The sequence below is a fragment of the Chiroxiphia lanceolata genome, chromosome 15 (genome assembly GCF_009829145.1).
Source record: "Chiroxiphia lanceolata isolate bChiLan1 chromosome 15, bChiLan1.pri, whole genome shotgun sequence".
Lineage (NCBI taxonomy): Eukaryota > Metazoa > Chordata > Aves > Passeriformes > Pipridae > Chiroxiphia > Chiroxiphia lanceolata.
In genome coordinates, this window is record NC_045651.1 from 17,444,849 (window position 1) to 17,470,188 (window position 25,340).

The following is a 25,340-nucleotide window of genomic DNA, read 5'->3' on the forward strand; positions in this document are numbered from 1 at the left end:
CAGTCCCTACTCCCTTATCATATGTGGATGTGTGTACACAGAGATAAATACACTCATATCAAATCTCATGTCACAGGAATGATTCACTTTGATTTATCAAGATTTATTTTGTGTCCATGAATGGTTATCTTGTTGGACTCTTTGTACTGTATGATCTCCCCATAACCCCAGCAGTAAAATAAGGGTTTTCAAGTGTGACTTGCTTGGATTTACTCCCATGTTCTGTATGTGTGGTACAGCAGCATGAAGCAGTGCCAACAGGAGAATTAACCAGAACAATAAAGCTGAAAGAATCCTTTGCCAGTAGCCTTAATTCACCCTCACTTTCCCTTCCCAGGATTGTCACTAATAGGCAATGACTACTTCTTAATTATTATTTGAGTTTAGTAGCTGATTATTATTGCTAAATGATATGAATGCTTTTAGCCGTGGTTGGACAGAGAAATCACTTTGCATTTACAGAATCCTGAATGGATGTGTTTGCAAACATTTTGCCTGGCACACTTATTTAGAAAGAGTTGAAATCCACATTTCATGAACGTGCCTTCTGAATCCTTTAAATTCCTTTCCTACAAACATGTCAATTACTCCAGGAAAAGGCAGTAAATGTTTGTCAGATATGAGCAAAAATAATTTAAAATTTGGATGAATATAGGCTAATTTCTTTGCTTCATAGCTTCTTCAGTTTTATTTTAAATAGAAGAATGTATATTGAATTAGGTAATAGGAGCTGTGTTGGAAAGTCTTTGTCATTCAGCAGTTGCAGAAGATCAAGCTGAGGCAATGTGGATTGGCTCATCCCACCTAATTTGGGGATTTAACTGAACCTTGCTTTTGGCATGTGCCAGAATTGCCCTCCTAAGACAGTAAAAGGCATGTTATTGTCTGGAGAAAATCATCTCCTTCAAGTTGTCAGGACCTAAAATGCTCATTTTCCTTTTCCACGAAGCAGAAAACTCATCTCTGTGGAACAGGGTTTGAGTATGAGCCACCAGCAGCCTTGTCTGAGGAAACAGGTGAATTTGGCTCCTCCAGAGAGGCTCAAGCAATTAAATTTGTGGGCTCTTCCACAGAAGAGTCACAACACTCACAGATTTGCTTCTCATCTTTTCCCCCACCCCACCTGGACTTCCCTCACCCCCCGACAGACAGGATTGACTTCCACCCACCCACGGAGCCTCTGGGGCTGCCAGTGGACTTTGGTAAATTGTGATAATAACTTTTAGGCTGTTGGCCACACATTTGTTACGGAATGAAGTAACTCTCTTCACATGAGCTATCAGACAGAAATTACTTTGAGTCCCAATCAATCTAAATTTCAACTGGAGGCTTCAAGGTGAAGCCTCTGAACTTGGCTACCCATTAAAGGCCCATGAAGCCATCCAGGCCTTTTCATTTTTAGCTAGAACAGTGTTTCTGTCCTCCTGTGCTATTGTTTGTATGTCAAAACTCCATAGCATTAGGTGCAATGAATCCTGTATTTCAGGACATTACCTCCATCAAAGGTGAGACTTTAATTTCTTTAGAGCAAATCTTGCTCTCCCCTCCTTCTCCTGCTCAAAGCAATAAATGCTTTAAATAAACTCTGGGCAAACTTTCTGGCCCCCTGGCACTAAAACTCAGAAAAGTGATCAAAACTGTATGTATTTATAACATTTCATTAGGCTCAAAATTCCCTCTGTTCTTCTCCTGAGAACGTTTAGGATTTATTAAGCAAATGGAATCTTGTTCTGCTCATTGTAACATACTCCCCCTTAAATCATTGGAGTGTTGAGCCCCTGAACTGAGGCTTTGGGGTCTTTAAAGGTGTGTGGAAGGGGCTCGAACAAGAGAGTGAGTGTCCACAAGCTCTGTGTAGTTACACACACGAGGATCTTTGCATTGGAATATTCCTCTTCGATGCCTTTTGCTTACACTTCATTTTTAACCGAGCGTGTTGAATGCAACCCCCAAACAAGACCTTTCCCTAATGCTGAGTTTAATGACCCTTTTAACACCAGCAGAGCTGCCTCCTTCGCTCTCTCTGCTCTTCCCTCGGAGCTGTGGAGCGTTAAACGTGTCATAAAAATGTCTTTTTGGTCCGGTCCACAAACCCCCTGAAAGGCACAGAGAAGCTGTATAGTCACCCAGCATGAAATCAAAATCTAATCAACGCAGATTATGTTAGATTAGCTAAGCAAGTAAACAATTAGCCAAGTTAATGTTACCTACCATGTCCTTCAGCGCTGAACAGAGAAGGAATTTGTCTTCCCAGACATGTTTTAGTTCCAGCTCTCGTTGGTGACATTGCAGGTTGTTGGGTGAATTTTTCAGATTCCTGTCTCCTGTTGGTGTTTTGTTTTCGTTCTGTTGGGACTCTTGAACAAAAAGGAAGGAAATGTTGGTAGGAAGAGGGGAGTTCCCAAGAGGTGCTTGGGGATGAATTGTGGGTTTGGATGTGATCCCATGATGCAGAGCAAGGAATTGTCCCCAGGCTCGAGTCCTCACACAGCAGCCTCTCCCGAGGCTGGGCTTTGTGGGATTGTGGAAGATGCTGCTGCTGCTCACTACTGGTAGGGTTGAGGAGCTGAGCCCTCATGAACCATCTCACTGTTTGAGAGGCAAAACTGCTCTGACCTCATGTGAAAGATTTTTGGCAAAAATAAAAACAAAATAAGCAGCTGGTTTTGGTTTTCATAGAATCCTGGAATGGTTTGGGTTGGAAGGGATCTTGAAGACCATCTCATTCCAACCCCCTGCCATGGGCAGGGACACCCTCCACTAGCCCAGGTTGTTCCAAGTCCCATCCAACCTGGCCTTGGACACTCCCAGGGGTGGAGCAGCCACAGCTTCTCTGGACAATGAGACTTGTTTGGGGTTTTTATTCTCATTTTTGTTGATGTGTGTGTGCAGGTGTCTGATTCCTCCCTCTGACTTCCCCACACTGTTCAGACCGACTTTGCTCATTAAGGTCACAGAGAAAATGAAATTAGCAGCTGGAATTCTGATACAGAAAAACTTGCTCCATCACTCTGCCCTTTCCTTCAGTTCTCCTGGAACTCCCTGCTCAGCTGGTGTGGACTGATGGGCTCTGATACCCATGTTGTGTCTGCACAGGTCTTTCCACAACTTTGTGTTTCACTTTTGATTTTCTCAGCCTTGCTTTCATTCCTCTTTGGATTAAGACAAGCACACCAACAAAAAATAATTAATTTAGCAACCTTAAACCAGTTTCAGAGCATCTCTTTGCTGATATCACTGTTACCGAAGTACAGAAAAGCTGTGAGTTGGACTTTAAAGTTCTCACAGTAATGTAGGAATTAAATTCAGTTTATTAGCACAATTAATTCTCTAAAACCAAACATGATCAATTTTTAGCTGCTATTTCCGCAGAATTGTTGATGAAATGGAATTCATCTAGTGGTTATATGTAAAATATTACAACTCTCTGTCATTAACACAAGCTGTTTCAACTTTTTTCAGGGAACAGAAGGGAGCAGATCAGCTTCTGGTCTGGAGCAGATGCCTCTTGCACCCTGAAAGTCAGAGGATTTCTGCCAGGTGGTTGCCACGACCCATCCAAAGTCTGGTGAGTAACTGTGGAAATTTGTGTGCTCTGATCCACTTCAAACAATGTGTTGGGCAATGACTGTACAGAACAAAAGCCTATCAATAATCAAGGGCTCGTGGTTAAAAAAATTAATGGCTCTCAATATAAAATTGGATCTCCAGGTCTTCGCTCATCCACTTCAGCACCAGTTCGAAGCCATCTGAGGTAATAAAAGACCTGGCTAAAATAAAAGACCTATCCAAGCTAATAAAAAACTTGACAGAGTTACTGTGTGTGATTTTGCAGGGAGCTGTAACTACTGCCTGATAGGAAGTTCATTGAGGACTAAGCACAGAGCACAAACACTGACAGAGCTTTGGACGAGGGATGAATTATGGGGGGATCAGATACAGACACAAAAGTGCTGTGTTGGAGGTTAAAACCATTCCAGGGCCTGAAAGCCTTTGCTTCATAGAAAAGGATGTGACAATGAGTTTCATTTAAAGACTGAATTCATTTGCCAAGGGAACAATGAGGTTTTGCTTTTTTAATCAAAATGCAGACAAGTAATTTCTTAGGCAAGCAAAGCTCTGAATTATGCCAGGGAAGATACAACGTGAGTAAACAGTCTTTTCTGTAATACAGCTATAAAATATTATATTATACATATACATGAAATAAAGAAGTGATCAAACTTGTCATTTAATTGTATTATCAGATTTGTAGCTTGTGAAAATGTCAGGGAAAATAACACAGTACATAGGATGGGTCAATTTATTAATTGTGGATAATTTTTGAGCCAACTCCAGGCAGTGCTATTGTATTTCTTATTTATAAGTATTTACCAAGTTGCTTGGATAAATAACTTACAACCAGCACGTTATTTTTTTCACTCTTCCCATTTTGATTGTGTCCTGGTTGTGTACCAGGATCAGTGACTGGTCTCTGAGGTCACACAGCAGCATTTCTACCTGGATGCCTGTTACTTTTCCAGTGGGAGAGGAGCCTTTAGCACCTGGCCAGTTTGAGCTTTTTAATGATGTGACATTTGTGACACTAAATATTTGTAACCTCCCAAAGAACAGGAGACAAGGGCTCATTTATTAATGCATATTTTTCTAATTCTTGCCCACCTCCTTCCAGCTCTGTTACAGCTGGCTTCACTTGCTTCCTAAAGCTGAATCACAGAAAAACTCCAATTGGACCAGTTGAACTGGGGGGCTAAATCTTGGTCTAGTTATGAATTTTCACTCCCACAAAAGTTGGGAGTTTTATCAAGTCCAAGGGTTGGAGTTGATGATCTCAGAGGTCTTTTTCAACCTGTCTGATTCTGTGATTCTATGATATGAATAAAAAGGACTCAGGACTCAAACCTGCTAACTAACAAAGCAAAAATCCCAGTTGAACCTTGAACTGAGCCATCAATACATCCCTGAAGGATGTTATTGTTATTATTTTCACCAGAAAAACCACAATGACTTGGAGGTTTCTGCTCATGTGAGGAGCAATGTTCGCATCCCTGCGCTCAGCAGGAGTGACACCAATAAAACCAACTGCCCCAAATAAAGCTTTGCCCGTGTAGGTGTCCTGGTCAGGCTGTTTCTCTGCTTTCCTGGCAATGCAGGAGCAACATGGATGTCTAGAAACAAACTGGAGAGAGTTTGGTCACCTGAAATGGAGCAGCCCAGTGCTGCCGGGGCGGGGGCTGCTCGTGCTCTCCAGCAGGATTTTCAAAACCAGATCCAAGGGAGGCCTTAGAGCACAGAATTTGCTGGCTTTTCAAAATATTTCAGGGCCTGTTGTACTTTTGGCAATCTTGTCACATCTTTAAGTGAAGGAGAGCAAAGTGGGGGAGCTGATGGGAAGCTCTTCTTTCCTTCCCAGGAGGACAGCTCTCCACGTGGAGCTGACAGCCCCCCCCAAACTCACATCCATCCAGGGGAGCAAATTATCTCTTGTGTGAGGTGAAAAGACAGCTGGGGGCATAGAGAGTGGGGCAGGAGGAAAATGGGAAGTTTTATCCACTTCACATGGGAAGGATGCTGTAAAAATGGGCTTTGTCCTGGTCATTGCAGTCTTTTATATCAAGTTTCATGAGGTTCATGCCTTGACTCCAGCATCCCTAGAAAGTTAAAGACCTCTAAGACTGGCCATATTTTCTCTTTATGCTCTGGCTTTTTTAAGTTTCAAGCTCTACTTATTTGCAGAAACTTGTCTGTGTATTGCTTGGTGAGCCTGGAGTGAACAATTCTCTTGGTTTTCAGATTCCAGTTTGGGGCTTGAGGCAGGGAGAGAATATTTAAATGCAGCTATTGAATGGTACCCATTGCCCCAGGGGAGACAGGGTTGCAAAATCTTCATTAAGGCCATGTGAGAGGCAGAAGAAGAAAAAAGGATTCATTTCTTCATGTTATTCATAGGCAAGAATACATTGTCTTGAATATTAGCTGTGGGTCTTCTCCCCCGAGGTCTGAACACACTGACAATGAGGAGTTTTGAACAGGTTCCCAGCCATTAGGGAGTTACACAATACATGAAGAAGGTGAGATGAGAACAGGGACTAGATCTGTCCCCATTCTCTATTTCTTCCTGTTTAAAATGCATCAATATTAAAAAAAAAAAAAGAAATCCAGAATAGCAGCAGATTTTGTAACCTGTCAGAGGAGAGGGAGAAACAAGACATACTCGGCCTGCACCTGACACTGACTTTTTCTTTTCCACTTGAATCTGAGCTAATAGGAATAATAACTATTCTTTCTGCCCACTGACCCCAAAGATGTGTGTTATTGTGCTAATCCACTTCTGCTGGTGTTGAGTGCTGGTCTCCATGGGTTTGCCTTGCAGTCAGAAATTAATTCCCCATTGGGGTCAGTGAGGCTCCTGCCCATGGTTTGTCACTCCCCCTACAAGTGTCAAGGGCTTGCAGAGAACTTCCATACTTCCCCTCTGGAGTGTGTAAGGACTCAATTCACCCTTGGGAGAAGCCCACTGCTCAGCCCCTGCTCCCTCCTGGACTGTTGCTCTTGCTTTGTGGTGCTGTTGGGTTACACAAATTAAAGTATCTTCAAAACCAGCCCTGCCTTTGCTCCTTGCTGTGGAAACACAACAATCAGTTAATTGAGGGTGGGTGACACTGAGGTCACTGCACTCCCTCAGAGCTCAGATTAGGCTGAGAAAGCACAGCTCCTTCACAGCCTGTTTTGTGCTGCTGCACCTTGATTTTGAGTTAGATTAGTTCATTATTTATAAGCTACCAGATGCAGAGAGTTTGCAGGCTGCAGGATTTGCCTGGTGAGGGAAAGAAGAACTAAGTCACCCATCAGGGAACTGCCTCGTGGTTTGAGAGACCCTGTGGTGTCGTGGAAATCCAGAGAAGAGGGATGGATGTACCCAGGGTGTGCCATTAATTTGTGGAAGCGATTCAAGAATTCAACAATATTATTTAAAGCCAAGTCAAGAAACCTCAGGCCGAAGGGAGCTCTGAGAGAAAATTCTTGAAGGTGCTGAGTTTGTAGTTGGAAATCTCTGCTGAAGCCACATGGAGCAGCATCACCCTGAACATCCTCAGCTGAGACAGAGCAGGCACAGCACAGGGGAATGATCTCAGTTCAGACTCATCAGGAGCCCCACACGGGTCAGAATGAAATAGGAGATTTTTCATGTGTGTTAATCTTATTTAATGCCACAGCAGCGTTATTATCCTATATGTGATTTTCAACAGAATTTCTGCTTCTAGACAGAAAATAAGACTTTCTAGATCACTTTTCACTATTGATTTAGAATCTGAGCCTCTGTTTTGCTCTTTTAGAAGTCATGTGGGGACTTGTTACTTTCAATAGCATCAAAATATACATTTACCAGTCTGATTGCCTGAAAGGGATCATGGATTTAGCTGCTTGTACTCACTAAGTGATGCTCCTTTCTCTAGAGGTCTATGTCAAAGATTATTTAGAAAATCACAGAATTGCAGACAAAATTAGGTGGACAGGAACTGTGGAGGCCATTGAGCCCAACCTCCTGATTTAGATAAGCCTTTATTTTTTCATTTATGGAGTTAGGGTGCAGCAAGTGTCATTAGCACAGCACAACTATAAAGAAGTTTAATTTTAATTCATTGTAATATTTTCTCCATCTGCTTATAAATAGCCACGATGGGAAGCCGTTTCCTTTTATACAAAATTTCTGTTGGGTCTGTACAAGCTGCATACTCAGAATTAAGGTGGCCCTTCCCCATCTTCCTTGCCTCCTTTGGACACTCTCTGATGGCTTCAGATCTTTCTTATAGTGCAGTGACCAAAACTGCACCTCCTGGGGGCTGGGGTGGGGTTTTCAGCCCTTCTCTCTGTCCTGCAGTGCTGCTTTAAACCAGCCTGAGGCCCTCCCTGTGAGTTGTAGTGGCACATTTGCATTGCAGCACAGATGTGCCCGGTGTAACACCACATATAACTCTGCAAAGCCAACATCTGGCCCCATTAAACGCAGCAGAAATATTGTTATTGGCTCCAGCAGGCCTGGTAGCTCATTTATTCATTTTGCATTTTTTTTTCTAGAGAAAATAAAAGTTACTCCTACAATTGAGTGACCTGTCTGAAATAGTCCCAGCTCTGACCCAAAGGTTTGGTCACTGAGCAATGAGAAGTCACAATGTGTGACTTTTACAGATTTTCTGCTTTCTGCCAGGTCACTATTTATTATTTTCAGAATGGGAAATTCAAAGATCTGAAAGCACCTAATAGGTTGAGGGAGACAATGCCTTATAAAAATGTTATTGCTATTGACTTTGTGGAAGATTTGATTACAACGAATTGGCAGGGAAGTGATTTAATACTAAACATTGACAACTGTAATATCCAAGAGTAATTCTGAACAATAAGAGACAAGAGAAAAAATGCATTTCCTTTTATTGCAGGAGAGGCTGTTGCTAAAGGGATAACAGAGACTCAGTGTAGTAACTGCTGAGAGTGATATGTTTGTGTTGGAAGAGTTACACTAGAACTTTGGCCAAACATGAAACATATATTAGCAAAACAATAATTCTGTGAGCAGCTGAAACAAATCTAAAAATAATTTTTTTACCCCTTAAAACATTTTGTCAACAAGTGCTGCAAATGAGTCGCCATAAATAAGGCAAAACAACCAAAAAATCAATTGTCTACACAAGGTTCCAAGACAGATCTGTTGAAGCCATTTAACACCTTATTTGGTGTGTACTTGAGCCTTAAGCATGAGGAATTTCAGCTACTGGCTCAAACTATGGCCCCAAAAATTCTCTGTCCAGCTCGATTATTTCCCCTCTTTCTCTCTCCTCCCTTGCATTTTGTCCCAGCCAGAGATTTATAACCTGTTGTTTCAGTTCAGCTCGAGATTGTGCTGCAGCACAGCCAAATAGCTGTCCACAAGAAAGGGAAAACCTTAGTACGGTTCCAACCAGAGACTGTTTTATCTTTAAAATACAGCATTCTGAAGCCTGATGTCCTCTGGTTTTACGAGCAGTTCGTGAGGGGTACTTGGCTGGCAAGTGCAGCATCTGCCACCAGCTCCTCGCAGCTTTAAGAGCCTGAGTGCAAACTTCCCAGCCAGGGCACAAATAACATTTTACAGGGCACAAATAACATTTTACACGGCATAGCAGGCGGGTTTTGCTCTTCCCAAGCTTCCAGTTCCTCCAGGATCCAGGCCCTGTAGCTCTGCATGGGATGTGCCTTTCCTGGGCCGAGGGGGAGATGGGACCTTGGTCACTGCAGAGAGCAGTGCTCCCTGCCCCTCCCTGGGAAACCAGCCTTTTCCAGGGAAACCAGCCTTTTCCAGGGAAACCATCCTTTTCCAGGGAAACCAGCCTTTTTCAGGGAATCCATCCTTTCCAGGGAATCTATCCTTTTCCAGGTGGTCCATCCCTTTCCAGGGAAACCAGCCTTTTCCAGGGAATCCATCCTTTTCCAGGAAATCCATCCTTTTCCAGGGAAACCATCCTTTTCCAGGCAATCCATCATTTTCCAGGTAATCCATCCTTTTTCAGGGAATCCATCCTTTTCCAGGGAATCCATCCTTTTCCGGGGAATCCATCTTTTTCCAGGTAGTCCATCGTTTTCCAGGGAAACCATCCTTTTCCAGGTAATCCAGCCTTTTCACCCCCCTTTCAAGGGAAGAGGAGGGGCTGCTCTTGTGGTTCAGAGCCAATTCTTCACGTGTGCACAGCAGGTACAAACCCTGCACAGGAGAGGAGACTCTGCATGGCCACTGACACTAATTTACCATGAGGGGAAAATTCCAGCCTAAGTGGTCTCTACTGTCCATAAAACACTCAGTACCAGTGACATTTGCTCCTTCTCTTAGTGGTAAAATATATTTATTTGTGAGGTTGATCCTAATCTATCTCAGAACAGTGTTTTCAGTTTTTCCCCAGTAGCATTTATAATGATTGAAAGTGTAGGCCAGAGAGGACATCTTTCCGTAGCAATGAACAAAAATAAGAATAACTTTTCAGCATTACCATATATCAATAGCCAATTATTTTTGCAAGGATGGGTTCTGGCTGGCTGCTAATGGGCTGACAATGAGATAAGTCTTCCAGGAGAGAAACCATCGTTTCAAAGACAGAGTGGCTGGCCTTTTAATTTTAAGGCATTACCAAAATCACACCTTTCACCTTTAAAAATTGTAAATGATCACAGCCTTGTTTTAAATCATTTAATTGCTGTTCGAACTGAGCCCGGCTCATGCTTTGCAGGGGTTTGTCATTCTTTGCACTGATGGTGCCACTTAATTTCTTAATTTTTCTTGAAGAAGGACACCCTCCTTGCTTGTACTCTCCCTCCCAGCTGCTTGCTGCCCATCTGTCTGCAGAGGCAATATTAGGAATCCGCAGACAATTCCCTCTTGCTCATATGTATTTCTAGAAGCTGATATACAGCACAGATATGCACAGGCACAAAGTAAAACCTATTAAACGAGGAGATAAAATGCAAAGATGCTTTAGGAAACTTTTTCCAGTGTTTCAGATAAAGCAGGCTCACATTTCATGATGTTTTTTTCTTCTGCTTTGGTGCCTATCCTTTCATCTTCACCTGTTTCATCCATCTGCCTCTTTCTCTCTGACACGGGGAGTTTTGATGACGTGGATTAGGAGCCCCGTGTCTCTCTCTGGCTCTGATGGAGCTCCTCTCTTTAAACTTCCTCTTGAAAACAAGCTTGAAAGAAAGATCACCAGATGCTCTAGAATATGCACCAAGACTTGCCTGTGACTTGGCTGTATGTACAAATAGCCAAGGAGCCTGGGAAAATTTAAACCCCTTGTTGTTTTCCATGCCCGTGGATCAAAGTGCTTCCTTGTCTTTAGATAAATGCTGCCCCGCTGCCTTTGATGATGTCTGGGAGAGGAGACCAAGAAAATACTCAAAGATGGGTAAAATGAGGAAAACTGGTGCCATTCCCAAAGCCACAAGTTGGGTCAGTGGCCATGGGAGCTGTTCCCACTGGTCCTACCATCAGTCATGTATGTGCCTGTGGTTCCTGGGGCAGTGGAGGTGGAGGGAGCCCCTCAAAATTGCCACATCAATTTGAATTCCGGTCTCTGGGGCTATTTATTTGAACACTCCACATGTCCCCTCCACAGCAGCGAGCCAGCTGCTCTGACAACTCCCAGGAAATAAGAAATGTGCCTTGAGCTCCTGTGACATTTTATATTCCAAACTTTGCCCAGTGGCTGATGGTTCCTTCCTCAAAGTGACACATTGATTGTGGGCACACGGAGGGCGAGTATGATCGTGTTCAGTATTTTGAGCTCATCATCTGTTATCCCATTCCCATTGTCATCCCAGGCCCAGGCACTATCAAATTGGAAGCAGTAGCGTAGAAAATTAGGAACAAATCAAAAGAGACTACAGCTGTGAAATGAATCAAACCGCTGGTCCTGCCTTTCGGGTTCCCTTTGGTAGAAAACATCTTTTGCAATGTATTTTTTTATTATTTTGGACTTAGAGCTGTGGAGGCAGGGGGGTAAGCCCTGCAATCCAGCACCCACCAAACAGAGCAGTTATTTACTGAAAAGTGATGAAGACAGAGAAGGATGGGTCACCCAGGGCAGCACCTTACCTAGATCTGTGCCTTGACTCATTTTGACCACCCAAAGGACGTGTCACTGCTCCAGGGGCTCACCCATAGGCATTCCAGCAGCACCCAGAGAAACCTCCTGGATGTTTGCAGCTCTTGACCTTGGTCCTCTCCATTTGCTGCAGCTTAATTGGGGTGATGTGATTAGAAAGGTTCAAGTCCAAGCTCCATGTCAGCTTTTGGGAGCAGCCCCTGGGTGAGCAGGCTCTGGGGACGTGTGTGTTTGTATGAAGATGACCACATTAAATTTAAGCAGAAATAAATGGTAATTTAACTGGCACAGATACACAAGGCTGACATAATCTCTAAAGGTTTGAGGCTGCTATTAAATTTGTTCTCCTTATTAATTTGTGAGCAAGAGGATAATGAAAAACTGGCAACTTTAAAGTTAACATAAAAAGTAAGAGATATACAGTTGGCAGAGATAATTTTATGCACTGTCAAAGTGAAAAGACTTTGCTAAATGTATGTAGGCAAAGATTCACACAGTCATCCTAATGAGCAGTTAAAAGATGGACTTCTAATAATTGAATCATGACTCTTGTCACACTTGTATTTGTTTAATATCTCTAGTTTTGGTTGAATCTGGTTTCGAGTTCCTATCTTAATCAGGTCTGCTTTAGGCTCTTGGTTCTAAATAACTCCAAGTGATGAGCATGAATCTTGTTGTCCTATTACCTCCTCAGCTTCTTGTTTCCAGTGAATACAATGTTCTTTCACAACCTCATGTTTAATTTCTGCATTTAGCCAGCAAGGTTGGACAAGGAGGCAGGTGGGTGATTTGCAGCCATTCAAGGTTTGAATTTTCAAAGAGGAAACCTTCTCTTCCTCTTCTCTGCATCACTTACTAGATTTTGGAAGTAATTCCGATGGCTCAGATGGTTACCAGAAAATTTCTTTGCTGGTAGAGCTCAGGGAGTCTTGGCCATGTGCATTGTTCTGTTGGGCTGGTTTTTATACATATTAAAAAAGAGAAGCCCTAAAAGAGAAGATCATTTGGTCTTTAAAACTCTTTTCCTTAAACCAACTGCCGTGGTCACCCTTGGATGGGATTGTATCTTCAGTGACACAGAGCTCTGCCTCACCAATCTGTTCCAAATTTCTCATCAAATTCCTGAAGTCACATCAGTCAAAGCTGACAAGAGGTTCCACTTTTCCAGCTCCTCTCACCGAAGTACACGAGGCTGGGACTGCTCCAAATCTCTCCTTCTTCACAGTCCTCAGATTTGCCCACCTCATATTAATTTATTGTCACTTGCAGCTTCAACTCCTCAAAACTTCCAGTTTTCTATATTTTTTTAAACAGAAGGAATGGAAAGATGCTTAATTCTCATTACAGTGAACAGGTTATCCTGTGTTTCCATGAAAAAAAAAAAATTATTTCTTCCTTCTTTTCTCTGCATAAGAATCTTTATGTGCTCAAATCTGTCTTTGAAATTATCCATTTTTCTCTTTTTTCTAACTCCAATCACTGGTTTTCTGGGCTCAAGTCTTTATATGCTCAAGTCTGTCTTTAAAATCATCCATTTTTCTCTTCTTTCTAACTCCAATCGCTGGGTTTTAGGGGCCTCTTCAATTCCCAGTTCAAAAGAAAGCAACAATTATTTTGCTTCAAACTCACCCAGCCCTGAAGACGAGGCATTTATCAGTTTTTCATGGGCACCCTGTTTATTTTCAGTTTATTTCTCCAGTTCTATCAGAAGGCTGCTTGCTTTGCTCAGCTTTGCAGGTGGCTGAACCGGTGTGGGGAAGAGAGCAGGCTCTGCCCCCAAAAACTCCCACAGCATCCTTTCAAAAGCACCTCTTGGGATGCAGACAAGCTTCCACGGGCTTTTAAAGGTCTCAGGACAGATGGAATGTGTTTGAAGAAGAGGGGGACGGAGCTGGCTGGAGTTGAGGGTGTGAGGAGAGGTGACCACGGGCCCTTTTCATAAACAAGATTTTCAGAAGGTTGGAAAACATCAAAAGATTTTGAACCAAAATATCAGAGAAATGCACAGGACCAAAGTGTGCAAGAGAAGGCACTAAAAATGCCTCTAGGTTCCTACTTGTGCCACTGGTGGGAAAGGGAAATTTGGGCATCCTGAGGTCCCTGGGAACATGGACACCTTTGGTGTGTGAGAACTGATGGAGGAGCAGGCGGGCACTTCACCTGAGCAGAGCTGCCCAGTGGATCCCCTGGGCAGGGTAAATGTGCTCCTTATTCAGCTGTGGAGATGCTCGGGTGCTTATTTAGGTGTTCAGGAGCAGGGCTGAGAGCAGCAGGACTGGCATGGCCAGCACAGGAGGTGGGTGAGACCCAGGAACTCCACACGGGGACCCCACAGGTTGAGGAGGGGGCACCCAGCTCTTAGAGAGTGTCCAGAGGAGGCAATGAGGATGGGGAAGGGCCATGTGAGGACACTGAGGGCACTTGGTGTATTCAGCTGGAGAAGAAGAGACTGAGGGGAGACCTCAGTGCAGTTCCAAGTGCCTGGGCAGGGGCAGAGGAGGGGCAGGGACTGAGCTCTGCTCTGGGGGGACCAGGGACAGCAGCCAGGGAATGGCTGGAGCTGTGTCGGGGCAGGGTCAGGTTGGATCTCAGGAAAAGGTTCTTCCCCCAGAGGCTGGTTGGGCACTGCCCAGGCTCCCCAGGGCAGTGGGCACAGCCCCAAGGCTGCCAGAGCTCCAGGAGGGTTTGGCTGATCCTCTGGGGCACAGGGGGTGACTCTTGGGGATGGTCCTGTGCAGGGCTGAGGGTTGGACTGGATGATCCTTGTGGGTCCCTTCCAACCCAGCCCATCCTGTGACTCTGTGGTGGCAGGGGGAGGTGGCACTGCCACCCCAAACCCTCCCCCTCGCCCCAGCACCAGGGGGGTGCAGAAACACAGCAGCTCCTGCCTGTGCATGGAAAACTGCATCAGACGATGGAAAATGAGCAAAATGTGCCTCCTGCTATGAAAGTGTCACCAGGCAAGCTGTTGGTGGGGAAGAAACTCTGTGTTCTCCAGTATGTGTGGATATAAATAAACACAGGCTGTGCAGATACTTCAGATGTCTACTAATGCATCTTGTATTTATGTCTGACTTGAAGAGATACAGAGAGATTAGTAAATACTTCAAATTGACAGCACAGACATATTTTCATGGAATAAATGATGTTGGTAAGTGGTGAGACTTTTCTTCCTTCCCTTCAGGAAATGGGGAAGAGTTGTTTCCATCGATATTATTTCCAATTTTTTTCCCTCAGGAGAGAGAAAAAGATCTCACTGAAGATAACATATTTGTTGCTGATTAGATTTCAGTGTTATTTTTTTAAAACCTCAGATCTCTTAAACCTATGGGGCACTTATGAAATACACACTCATTTCTTTCAGGACACTGCAAAGACCTTCGTTATGTTGCCCAGGTACAATTCCTGGAGGATACTCCCTTTCTTTATTACACTTATGATTTCTTTTTAAATCCAAACCTTAAATCAGCAATTTCAGGTCTCCCTAAAGAAGGAAACTACAAAACCCCAAGAGTCCCTACAAGCCTTCGTGCACGGTTTTGTAGAATAAGCTCCATTTATTTGTAAACACTGAAAATATTTCAGTGATGTTGGTTTTAACAGGCCAGAACTGAAGTTGTGAAAACTTCTGGAAAACCAACCAGTCTGATCACTTGGTATTTCCTGCAAAGAAATAGAAAATAAAGAGTAAAAACCCGCAAAGTTACACATGCAAGAGCCTCTTCTGCAACCTCTTGCCTAATTATGTGGGATGATTTTTTATTAAGCAGATTTTTTCCTGGACTCAGACCCAGTTTCCCAGAGTAGCCCATGTCTCTTTAACCATCAGAACCAGGGGGGTCCTGTCCTTTTCACGCTGAAACCAATGGCAAATCCAATTTAATTCCACAGGATCCAGCTGTAAGATTCTTTATAGGAAGAAACACAAAAATTGACAAGTTTTATCAGGTCTTTTAGACTGCTCCTGTCCTGTTGTTAACTCTGGGTGTTCATTTGCCTTTGCCTAAACATCCTTGCAGCCTTTGGACCCTGTGGTTCTGCAGCCCTGCCGTGCCTTCTGCTCCTGAAAACATCCAGCCCTTTTTAAAAAATAAACGAGAAATTATTGTATTGATCTTTCTTTTTGGTTTGTTTGTTTTGGAAACCAGATGTGATGGTGACGAGGCGAACGAATAAATTTCAGCGTTCGCCTTTCCGTACGAACACGGATACGTGGGAACAGAAGGAGCAGCCCCAGCTCTGGGCTGTGCAGTGCCAGCTGGGGCGGGTCATGGAGTCCCGCGTGTCCCCCCGTTTGACGGGCACATGGCGAGGGGTCAGTTGTGCCATGTCGCCCAGCTCGGGGCAGCCTGGCACCCGCACTGCCCGCGGCATCGCTCCCGAGCTCAGCGGAGCGGGGGGGCTCGGCAGCATCACCCGCACGGGCTGGTCCTGACCCACCGACGGCCCCGCGTTTGTGGTACCCGCGGGATGCTCCATCGCGGGATGGGATGGGATGCTCCATCGCGGGATGCTCCATCGCGGGATGCTCCATCGTGGGGCCCCCTCGCCCCTCTGTCCCCGAGGGGGGTCCCTGTGGCCCCGCTGTCCCCGAGGGGGGGTCCTCGCCGCCCCCCCTCCCCCCGGGGGCGGTGCCGGGCCCCGCACAGGTGCCGGGATTGGGCGGAACATGCAAATGCTGCGCTGACGTCAGGGCGGCTCCGGCCCGGAGAGCACAAATAGGGCCGGCCCGGCCCGCGCCGCGCACTGTCCGCACCGCCCCGCACCGGCCCCGCACGGCCCCGCACCGCCTCTGCAGCCCCGCGCCCTGCCCAGGTGAGTGCCGCCGGGAGCGCCCCGCGGGGTCCTCGCTGTGCCCCCGCACAGCCCCGCGCATCCTCGCGCATCCTCTCGCATCCCCGCACAGCCCCGCGCATCCTCTCGCATCCCCGCGCATCCCCGCACATCCCCGCATCCCCGTCCCCGCCCGTGTCGCCCCGCGGGTGCTGGGGGGGCTGTGCAGCCCCGCGGTGCCGCCGCCCCCGCGGACCCCCCCGAGCGCTCGGTGCCGCCCGCGGGCGGGGCGCGGGGACGGGCGGGCTCCCTCGGCCCCGGGACGCGCTCGGGGGGTCCCGCATCCATCCCGCCGCGGCCGTGCCGCCCGTGGGGCGGGGCGGGGGGTCCCGCGGTGCCCCCGTGCCGGTGTGCGGGGCCGCGGGGCGCGGGCGGGGGTCCCGTCTCGTCCCGCCGCGGTCGCGCGTGGGGCCCGCGCTTCCCCCCGTGTCCGCCGGGGGGCGATGCGGGCCCGGCCCGACGGGGCTGGAGCGGGGCCGGGAGGGACGAGACCCGCCGGGAATGGGGATGGAGCGGGGATGGAGCGCTGGGAACCGCGGGATTGCTCGGCTGTGACATCCGGGGCTGCTTCCCCAAAGCCCCCGAAATGCTGCAGACGCGCCGCTGCGTGCCCGGCGGAGGGTCACGGGAGGGGTGGAACGGGACTGCTCCGGGTGTAACCTCGGAGCAAACCTGCGTTTGAAACGTATTCGGATGTCGAGCCTGGAAACCCGTGGTTAAATCCCTGCGAGGTTCAGGAGCTTTTGGTTAGTCCTGCATCCCTGCTGGATTGAGGCTCCCTAGGTTTCTGCTGGGAGCACTGAAGTGTCTTGGGGAATTTCAGGATCAAATGAAATATTTTCAAGTAGCTTTGGCTCAAGTGAAAAGTCGGGCTTGCACTTAAAAATCACAGCTGATTCCAATGAGTTCTTAACCCATCCAGACTTTAAGTATTTAACTACAGACAGCTGACTGAAATCATTATTTGGCTTCATCGTGTCTTGCTGAAAGGTTACCTTAGATTGGATCTGCTCCTTAATTTTGTAGCTTATTTTTGTAGCACTTAACAAGAAATTATGGATTTCTATGGCTGACAAAATTATTTTGTCAGCCATAGAAATGCAGTTTAGATAAGGCTGGAGCAATTGGGAAGGTTGATGATAGGAACTAAGGGCCAGATTCTTATCTGGTGTTAATGGAGCCAATTTGTATAGAGGTAATAGTTATGTCCAAACACTTTCTTTTTACTATAGCAACAGATAATTCAGATAATTCAGAACTTCAGATAATTAAGTTTAACCTCTTTCTTTCTAATGTGAAGCTCGCTGGAAATTATTGAAAGCTGTTGCAAACCACTAATTTCTCAAATAAGCCACAATTTAAGTAGCCCTGAAAACAAAACCAATAACTGCTTTTGGCAAATTCCTTAATCTTATTACAGCCACCATAATTGAATTCTTAAAGCTTTTGTGTCGTGGAGGAGAAAGTTGTGGGGTCTCTGCAGCCATCTGGCTGTCAGACAGCTCACCTTGGATGTCACAGAAGTGCTGTGAACAGTTTGTGCTGTTCTTCACTCAGTGTGCCCAGTCCCTGTCCTTTTTCAAGGTGACCTTTGATGCTTGAGTAGCTCCAAAACCTGTCCCCTAAAACCTGGGCTTGTCTTTGGCTTGTATCTGCTTGCTGTTATCCTTTGAGTGGAGACCCTGCACCCATTTGCTCATGATTTGAGGCTCTCCCTGTGTGTTGGTGCCAGTCCAAACCCACCTGGCCTTGGATGGGTGTTCTGCTGTCACTGGTGCCATTCTTGCCTTGGTGTTTGAGCTTCTTCAGATCACAGTTCATAGCCTGGTGCTGCTGTGCTTGTGGAGTGTTTCTTGCTAGAGCAGTGCCAGCTGCAAGGAGAGCTGTGAGGCTGTTCTAGCTCAGAGGAAGAAACCACAACCTTCAGGTAAACTTTTGGGCTTTGCAGAGTATATTCTTTATCACAAGAGCCAAAATTGCTTTGGAAGCAAAGGAAATGTGTCACAAGTGAATGTGATGCTCAACTTCAGTATAGCCTGGTTTAGTTCTAGTAACAGCATTAAAATTAGGAATTCCTGCATTACGGAGCAGATTAAAATCTGTCTCTCTGCTCACATGCACTGGTGAGAGCAGATGTGTGAGAGACTCCCTCCTCCACCCCCAGCTCTTGAGAATCTTCTCAGGTTTAGCTGCAACTCCTGTGTACAGGCTTTGATTTATCTGGGCAGTGGTGTCCATGCAGGCTCACATCCTGCAAATCTGTGCCTCCCTCAGGCAAGGGAAAGAAACTGGCAGCAAAATTTACAGTGGTGGTCTGCATCTATTCAATCACTTGGAGATTTTCTGTTGACTTCAGGGAATTTAAACCTGTCATCCAGGAGCTGGATTGTGAGCTGCAGCCGTGCAGGGCTCTGCACAGAGCCTTCCCCTCAGCTCAGGGTGAGGGGGTGCTGAGTGAAGGGACATGTAAATGCTGTGTGACTGCAGAGTTAATCCTCACTTGATATTTATGGTGCCTATTTGTTGCTTGGTTGAGGCTATTAAGATATATAATGTATATTATATTAGCGTGTCCTTCTCTCACTGTGAGTGAGAGCAATTAGTGTCCTGTCAGTCAGCATGCAATAAAAATAAGTGATTTTTAAGCTGACTAGAAAAAGATGTTCTACAAATTCTATTTATAAAACCCACCAGAGTTTCTAGCAGGTGGAGGCTGCCCTTTCATTTCATCAGTGTCACAGATCCTAATCCAAGCACCTTCATGTTTTCTGGCTGTTAGTTATTTACTAAATATACATTAAACTCGCAAGTGCCCTGTTTTGCTCCAGGATTGTAATTTCAAGCAGGATATGAGTCAGAGGTCTCTAGAACTGTGAAGTTGTATTTGCTCTGATGGTATCAACTGAGCATACAACATACCTCTATAAAAGAAAGGAAAAAACCCAACTCCCCCCAAAAACATGTGAGAAACAGTATTACTGTGCTGGAGCAATTCATAATGTAACAATGTGCTTGTCGCTTATTGATAGAGCGACTTTGGTTTATTAAACATTTATTTGTAGCCCCAGTGGCGTTACATCGGAGCTTTCCAATTGGAATTTAGAAAGCCTAATAAATTTTGATTTCTTCCCGAATGCTCCCCATTCAGGGTGTTCACATTAGTGCTGAGGAAAGGCACTGCCTGAGCTCTGCAGGTGCTGTGGGCTGTGCTCCCTCTAGTGATGGGGTGTCTTTGGGCAAACAGAATAGCTGAGTCGCTGCTGCTCTAAATGGTCACGGCTCCAAAATTAGGAGTGATGCACCGAGGCTTGGATATACCCTGCAGCAAACACACGGCAGGAAAACACTGTAAAATGAGTCCTGTCAAGACAAGGTATGTCATGGTGAGCTAATTCAGCTTGGCTTAATTTTGCCATTAGCAGGTAATGTTGGTGTGTGTGCTCAGCCCAGGCAGCAGCCTGGCCCTGCATCCTGTGGAAATGCCATTGCCTGCTTCATTAAGTGTCATTATGCTTCGTTAAGGGGTCTGTGTTTGCATCCTCCACAGCTGTTGGGAAAGGTCACAACTTCCCTCAGCCACCACAGAAAGGGCTCCAGGACTCCTTTGGTATTTAATGGTAGAAAGTAATGACACAACCTTGTGTTCTTGTCCCTGAAAAGTTGAGAGGGAGCACAGTTCCTGGCTTAGCTTGCAGGGCACCAGTGCAGAGCTGGGATGCATGGAACACCATAGTTCCATCTGACACCACTTGGAGTAATTGCATTGGCTTTGCTTCCAAATTCATTAAAAAACCTGTACAGGGCAAGGACCACTGCTCAGAGTGGATGCAGACGTGGTGGAAATCCTGGCTTGACTCTTCCCAGCTCCCTGCAGTTGCTGTGGGGCTGTGGTGGGACACTGCCAGGGAGCAGGTGCTGCTCCCAAGTGGGGTGAGTGTGGCAGGGCTTGGAAGTGGCTCTGCCTGGGACAGAAGCAAATGAGTGGAGAAGTCACAGCCCCAGTTGGGACTCACCTACCTCATGACTGGAGAAACATGTCAGCTCTTTTCAGGCAGGATTTATTTGTCATTTGATTTGTGTCTTTCAAGTTTGGGTGGGTTTGGTGACCCTCTGGAGGAGGAATGAGTGTCTCTGTGTGCTGGGTGTCAGCTGTCACATCTGACTGTAGCCAAGGGGGGTGGCAGTGGCTGTATCTGCTCGAGGCAGCGTCACCCTCTGAATCAGAGGGGAATAGTGATATAGTGACATTTCTGTCACATTGCTGGGAGCCTCCAGTGGTCAGAGAAGCAAAATGGATGTCTGGGGTTTTCCTGAAGATCTACTGAGGGTACAGGTGTGAGTCCCTGACTGTGAGTGACCCTGTGCTGCTGGGGGCTCTGGAGAAGGAAGAAAAGTCACCCTTTGGCCTCTACAGTACCATAATATTGTGCTTTGGTGTGGTTTGCTTTTGGCCACAGTAGTTACACAAATCCCAGGACTCTGGTTCTGCAGGAGCTGTGTGGGAACAGCACGTCCTGAGGAGGACAGTTCTGGGGTAAAACTGCTGTGATGTGGCACTGCCCAGGTGTGGATGGACACCGTCAGCTGCAGCTTCTGCCGCGTTACTGAACCCGAGCTGGGTTTGGCTATGAGATGGTTGTTCCATGAATGTTCTCTTGTTTTCAACAGGCTTGAAACGATGCCATCAAGAAGCTTTTGGTGCTCTCTCGTGTTGCTCGGGGTTTTCCCTCTGGTCCCGAGGGGATGGATGGACGTGGACAGGAGCAGGAGGCTGTTCTCGGACGCGGGGAGGTGGCACCAAGAGGTACCGTACACCAGCTGCTGCTGCAGCTCCAGCTCTTGCCTTTCTGTTCTGGGGCTGAGTTGAGGCTCTCCATGCTGAAAACAAAAAAACAAGTGTGGGCTTATTCATGTATATTTGTGTTAAACACCTGCTGAGGAGGTCAGTGAGAAACAGTGAAGCAGAAGGTTTTAGACTTACTGGATATACTGACATCATCTGGGAGGGAAATTGGGCTGTTGTGGAGGTGCTCTGTCCTGGGGCTGCTGGGACTAATGAAACTAAATTTAATAAGCAAAATTTGTCCTGGTTCTTTACTTGGGTCACTGGACCTTTAGGTGAAACCTGAAAAAAAAGCTCTTTTGCTGCTTAAAAAAAGGAAAACTGAGCCATAGATAGCTCTGAGAGAATCAGCCAAGTGACTTCCCGGGAGCGTTTCCCTCCTGACTTTGTGATGTGAAACTCCTGTGAAGCCCAAAGCCATAGAAAAGGCCCTAGGGACAATAACTGTAGCCAGGGGTGATGTTCCTTCACCCCAGTGCCTGTGTCCTTGGGCTGGGGGGACTCCTGTGCAGGAGGGCAGGGCAGTGATGCCCTTCCCAGTGTTCAGTCCCGGGCTCATGGAGAAGCAGCTGAATGTGTTTTCAGTGCTGGAGGTGCCAGTGTTGGCTTTGGCTGCTGTGCTGGGATGGAGCAGGTCCCTGTTGGGGCAGGGGTTGGGTGCAGGCTGTCCCAGCAGGGCTGGTGGCTCTGCCCCAGGGCTCAGTGCTGCCTGCTGAAATATTTAGGCTCACGTTTTCACATGTCTGAGGCTGAGACTTGTGAATAAAACCATAAAAATCTACAACTGTGGCTTTCTGGAGCAGTCAGTGCTGAATGCTGAAACAATTTTAGTTATTTAATTAGTTCCTGATGATCATGTGTTTGCTAAGTGATGGCTCTGGAAGTGGGAGGTGGTGGGGGAGGCCAGGGAAGGGAGCCTTGGCTATTTTTTAATTGCCAGTGCCTCCAACACTTCTGTCCTGGCAGACACATCAGTCAGTGCCAGGCTAATGATAAGTCCTTGATGGATTCATGTTGCAATTGGATCTATTTAAGCCTCAGGATCTGGTTCTCGCTGGAGAATCCCATTTCTCCCAGTCACATCCCATCTACAAACACCCACAAGTGTCTGCAGTATAGTTTAAGCCAATTAAAAAGTTGCTCTTTGCTTAGCAGGACTCAAAAGTCATTTCAGTGCTGTTGGAGGTTCTGAGTTCTGTCTCAGGTGTCCTTTTTTCTGGAGTTATCCATCCTCTGGTCTGTAAAAGTGAAGAAAAACAGTTCCCTTCCACACCCCCACTGTTATTTTGCTGCTGTGGAGGCTCAGGTGATACACTGGTACTCTGTGAACCATGTTCCTGTAGAGTCTCAGGTCACTTTTGCCTTTTTATTACAAATAATTAAGTATTTTTCATGGTTTTGCAGTTGAAAAAATCTCATTCTTCACTAATGCATATTAGTTTTGATTTTTGAAAAAAGTTACTCTGAAGAACTAAATTCATTACTCAAATAATTTACTTTAACATAAATCACAGAACTATTACGTTACTTGAAAGACACTAATTCATTTGATCTTTCCCTAAAACCCGTGATGTTATTTTACCAATTACTTGATCTTGCTCGAGGTGGAAGAATCTCAGTGAGAAACGTATTTGCTCAGGTTTGCTCAGAATTTAACGAGTGTGACTATTAAAATTCTGAATGTACAAAGAATGCAATTAAAAGAGCTTCAAGGGATGAAAGTTATAATTCAGATTTTTGAAAAAAATAACTGTGTAGAGAGCTTTGTTTCCACAAGAAATAGTCTTTATAAAAGTAGGGCACCAAACACCAAGATGAATCTGAGGGAAACTGAGATAAACACCTTCTGAGAGGAGACAGCAGATATTTTCTCTTGCAGAAAATAATTTAGCCATAAAACCTTTTTAATAATAAAAATCACCTGAAATCCTTCTGTAGTGATGCTGGGCTTGGTTCAGTTTGGAGCTCCTCATCCATGAGAAGTTTGTTTGGCACCAAATTTTATGGCTGGATTAATATGCAGAGCCATTAACATGCATTTGAAAACATTGAATCACAAATAGAAATGCTCCTGGCAATTCACTAAAATTGCTTTAGAAACGAGTAAAGGGTTAATTTACAGGTCAAGTAATTTGAAGTGTGCTCTGATGGAAAATTCCTGTGAACTTCATCAAAGCAAATACTTGGGTATGGGTCACTGACCTTCACTAATTCTTGTTCTGATCTACATAGGAACAAGTTGACTGAATCAAAAACGTTGCTTAATTTATGTTCAGATTGCTAAATTGATTTCTTCATGGTTTGTGGTAGAATTATTGCAGCTGTGCTTTGCATTTATAAAGGAAAAATAAGACTACACTCTACAGTCCTTCTGATGAGAAATGAACTCTCTAACGCAGCAGTCTGTGTTTTTCTTGGTGCTCAGCCTTTCACCCCTCCAATTTTTGGGGTGTTCCTGAGAAGAGGTTTGTTTTCTGGAATATTTGTAGTCCTGATTAGGTAGTTAATAAATACATGAATGCAAGATGAAATTCCAATGGTGTAGAATGAGCTAAAATAGAAAACCTAATTTAAGAAAGGACAGCATTAGTATTTAAGTGGAAACCTGCAAGTTGGCTGGTTTGTGTTAATTTTGGAGAATACTCTGTCACATTTAAACTGTGAAACTTCCCATGGGCTGGTTCCAGGAGGTGCTGGAAAGCTCTTGAAGGTTCTGGGCATTGCACATGGACTTGGGTGCAGCTTCTCAGGGTTGAACCATCATGGGACTCAATCCTACTGAGTGGAATAGGTGCCAAAATACTTAAATATATAGAGATCACCACTCCAGAGGGGTATTTTTGGACGAGTTTTTGCCTCTGCCTTCAGCAAGTCTGATTCCATGGTCAAACTGGATGTGTCAGGGGTGAGCACGATTTGTGGGCAGCTCTGTGCTGGCTTAGAAGGGCTTTGAGCTGCCCACAGAACACCAGGTGTGTGACTGGGGTCACCTCTTCCTTCTAGAAAGGAGTTTTTAAAAAATGCAGCTCAGTGAGTCGTTGCCAGTGGCAGCGAAGGGACTTTCCAGCATGAGCAGGAAAAAGACAAACAACCTGGATGTGAAATAACCCTGGAGTTTGGATCTGGAGGAGAACTTGGCCAGGAGGCTCTGATGGAAAGCCGGGGCTGTTAGTCCACTCAGTCTCTCAAGGAACTCCACACTTGTAGCTCAGACTGATTTTTTTCAGCCTCCTGGTGTATTTTGCAAAAGCATCTAATTCAAGATTGAAATTTGACAGCCAGCTTTCCTTCTGCCATTCCCTGCTTTCTCTGGGAGGGGCTGCTTCTCTGTGTGTGCTGAAGCCAAGCTGGTTTTCCCCACAGTTCTTGGGACAAGTTTTCCATCTCCTTTTCCCAGCCCACGGGGAGCAGAGCAGTGCTGCAAGACTTCCTCAGCCCAGATCTCCCATGTGCTGCAGGGAGCTCCTCTAACACGAGTCATCTCAGAAACCAAATTGTGTGTTATGTTTTCTGGGGCACTGCTGGTGGGGAGCTGGAGCAATATTATCCTAGCTTGAGAGCGTGAAAGTGGAGAATAATCCTGTGTTGTGGTACACGAGTAGTTGTTTTGTGCTGAATTGTTAAATATTTGGATGTCACCAAGCTCCCAGGCAGCTCCAGCAAAGGCTGGCAGACGTCCTGTGGTCTGCTCAGGGCTACAGAATCATAACAGCTCTGTAGTTTGCTAGAAATACTTAATTGCTTTAATTTGGCTTTTATGCCATGCCTTTTTTTTTTTTTTTTTTTTGCCACCCATCCTCCTCCTTGAGAAGCCTGAGGAGACTGCAGGGACCTTGATCATTCCTCCCCGTTGCTGTTTGATACCTTGTCTTGCTTTATGCCTTTAAATGACATCACCAACCTCAGAGCATCCTGGGTGGTTAGACCAATGCTTATTTTCATGCTCATAAACCCAGCAAACATGCTCATTTTTCAAGGCACCATAACCTTCTTCCTGCTGGCAGGTATTGGCAGGGTTGCTGCCTATGGGTTTT

General features: G+C 45.7%; 1 protein-coding gene across 4 annotated transcripts in view; it reads left to right on the plus strand.

Annotated features, from left to right (window-relative positions):
- Window positions 1–16,400: 16,400 nt before the first annotated feature.
- FSTL4 (follistatin like 4) overlaps window positions 16,401–25,340 on the plus strand; it is a 196,333-nt gene continuing 187,393 nt past the window's right edge. For 3 of the 4 annotated variants that reach the window (XM_032703171.1, XM_032703170.1, XM_032703172.1), the window contains exons 1-2: window positions 16,401–16,445; window positions 21,132–21,267. In XM_032703171.1, coding sequence (XP_032559062.1) covers window positions 21,142–21,267 — 126 coding nt within the window. In that variant the 5' untranslated portion in view covers window positions 16,401–16,445; window positions 21,132–21,141. Of the gene's footprint in view, window positions 16,446–21,022; window positions 21,028–21,131; window positions 21,268–25,340 lie in introns of those variants that run through there. The other variant, XM_032703169.1, reaches the window with a different exon arrangement.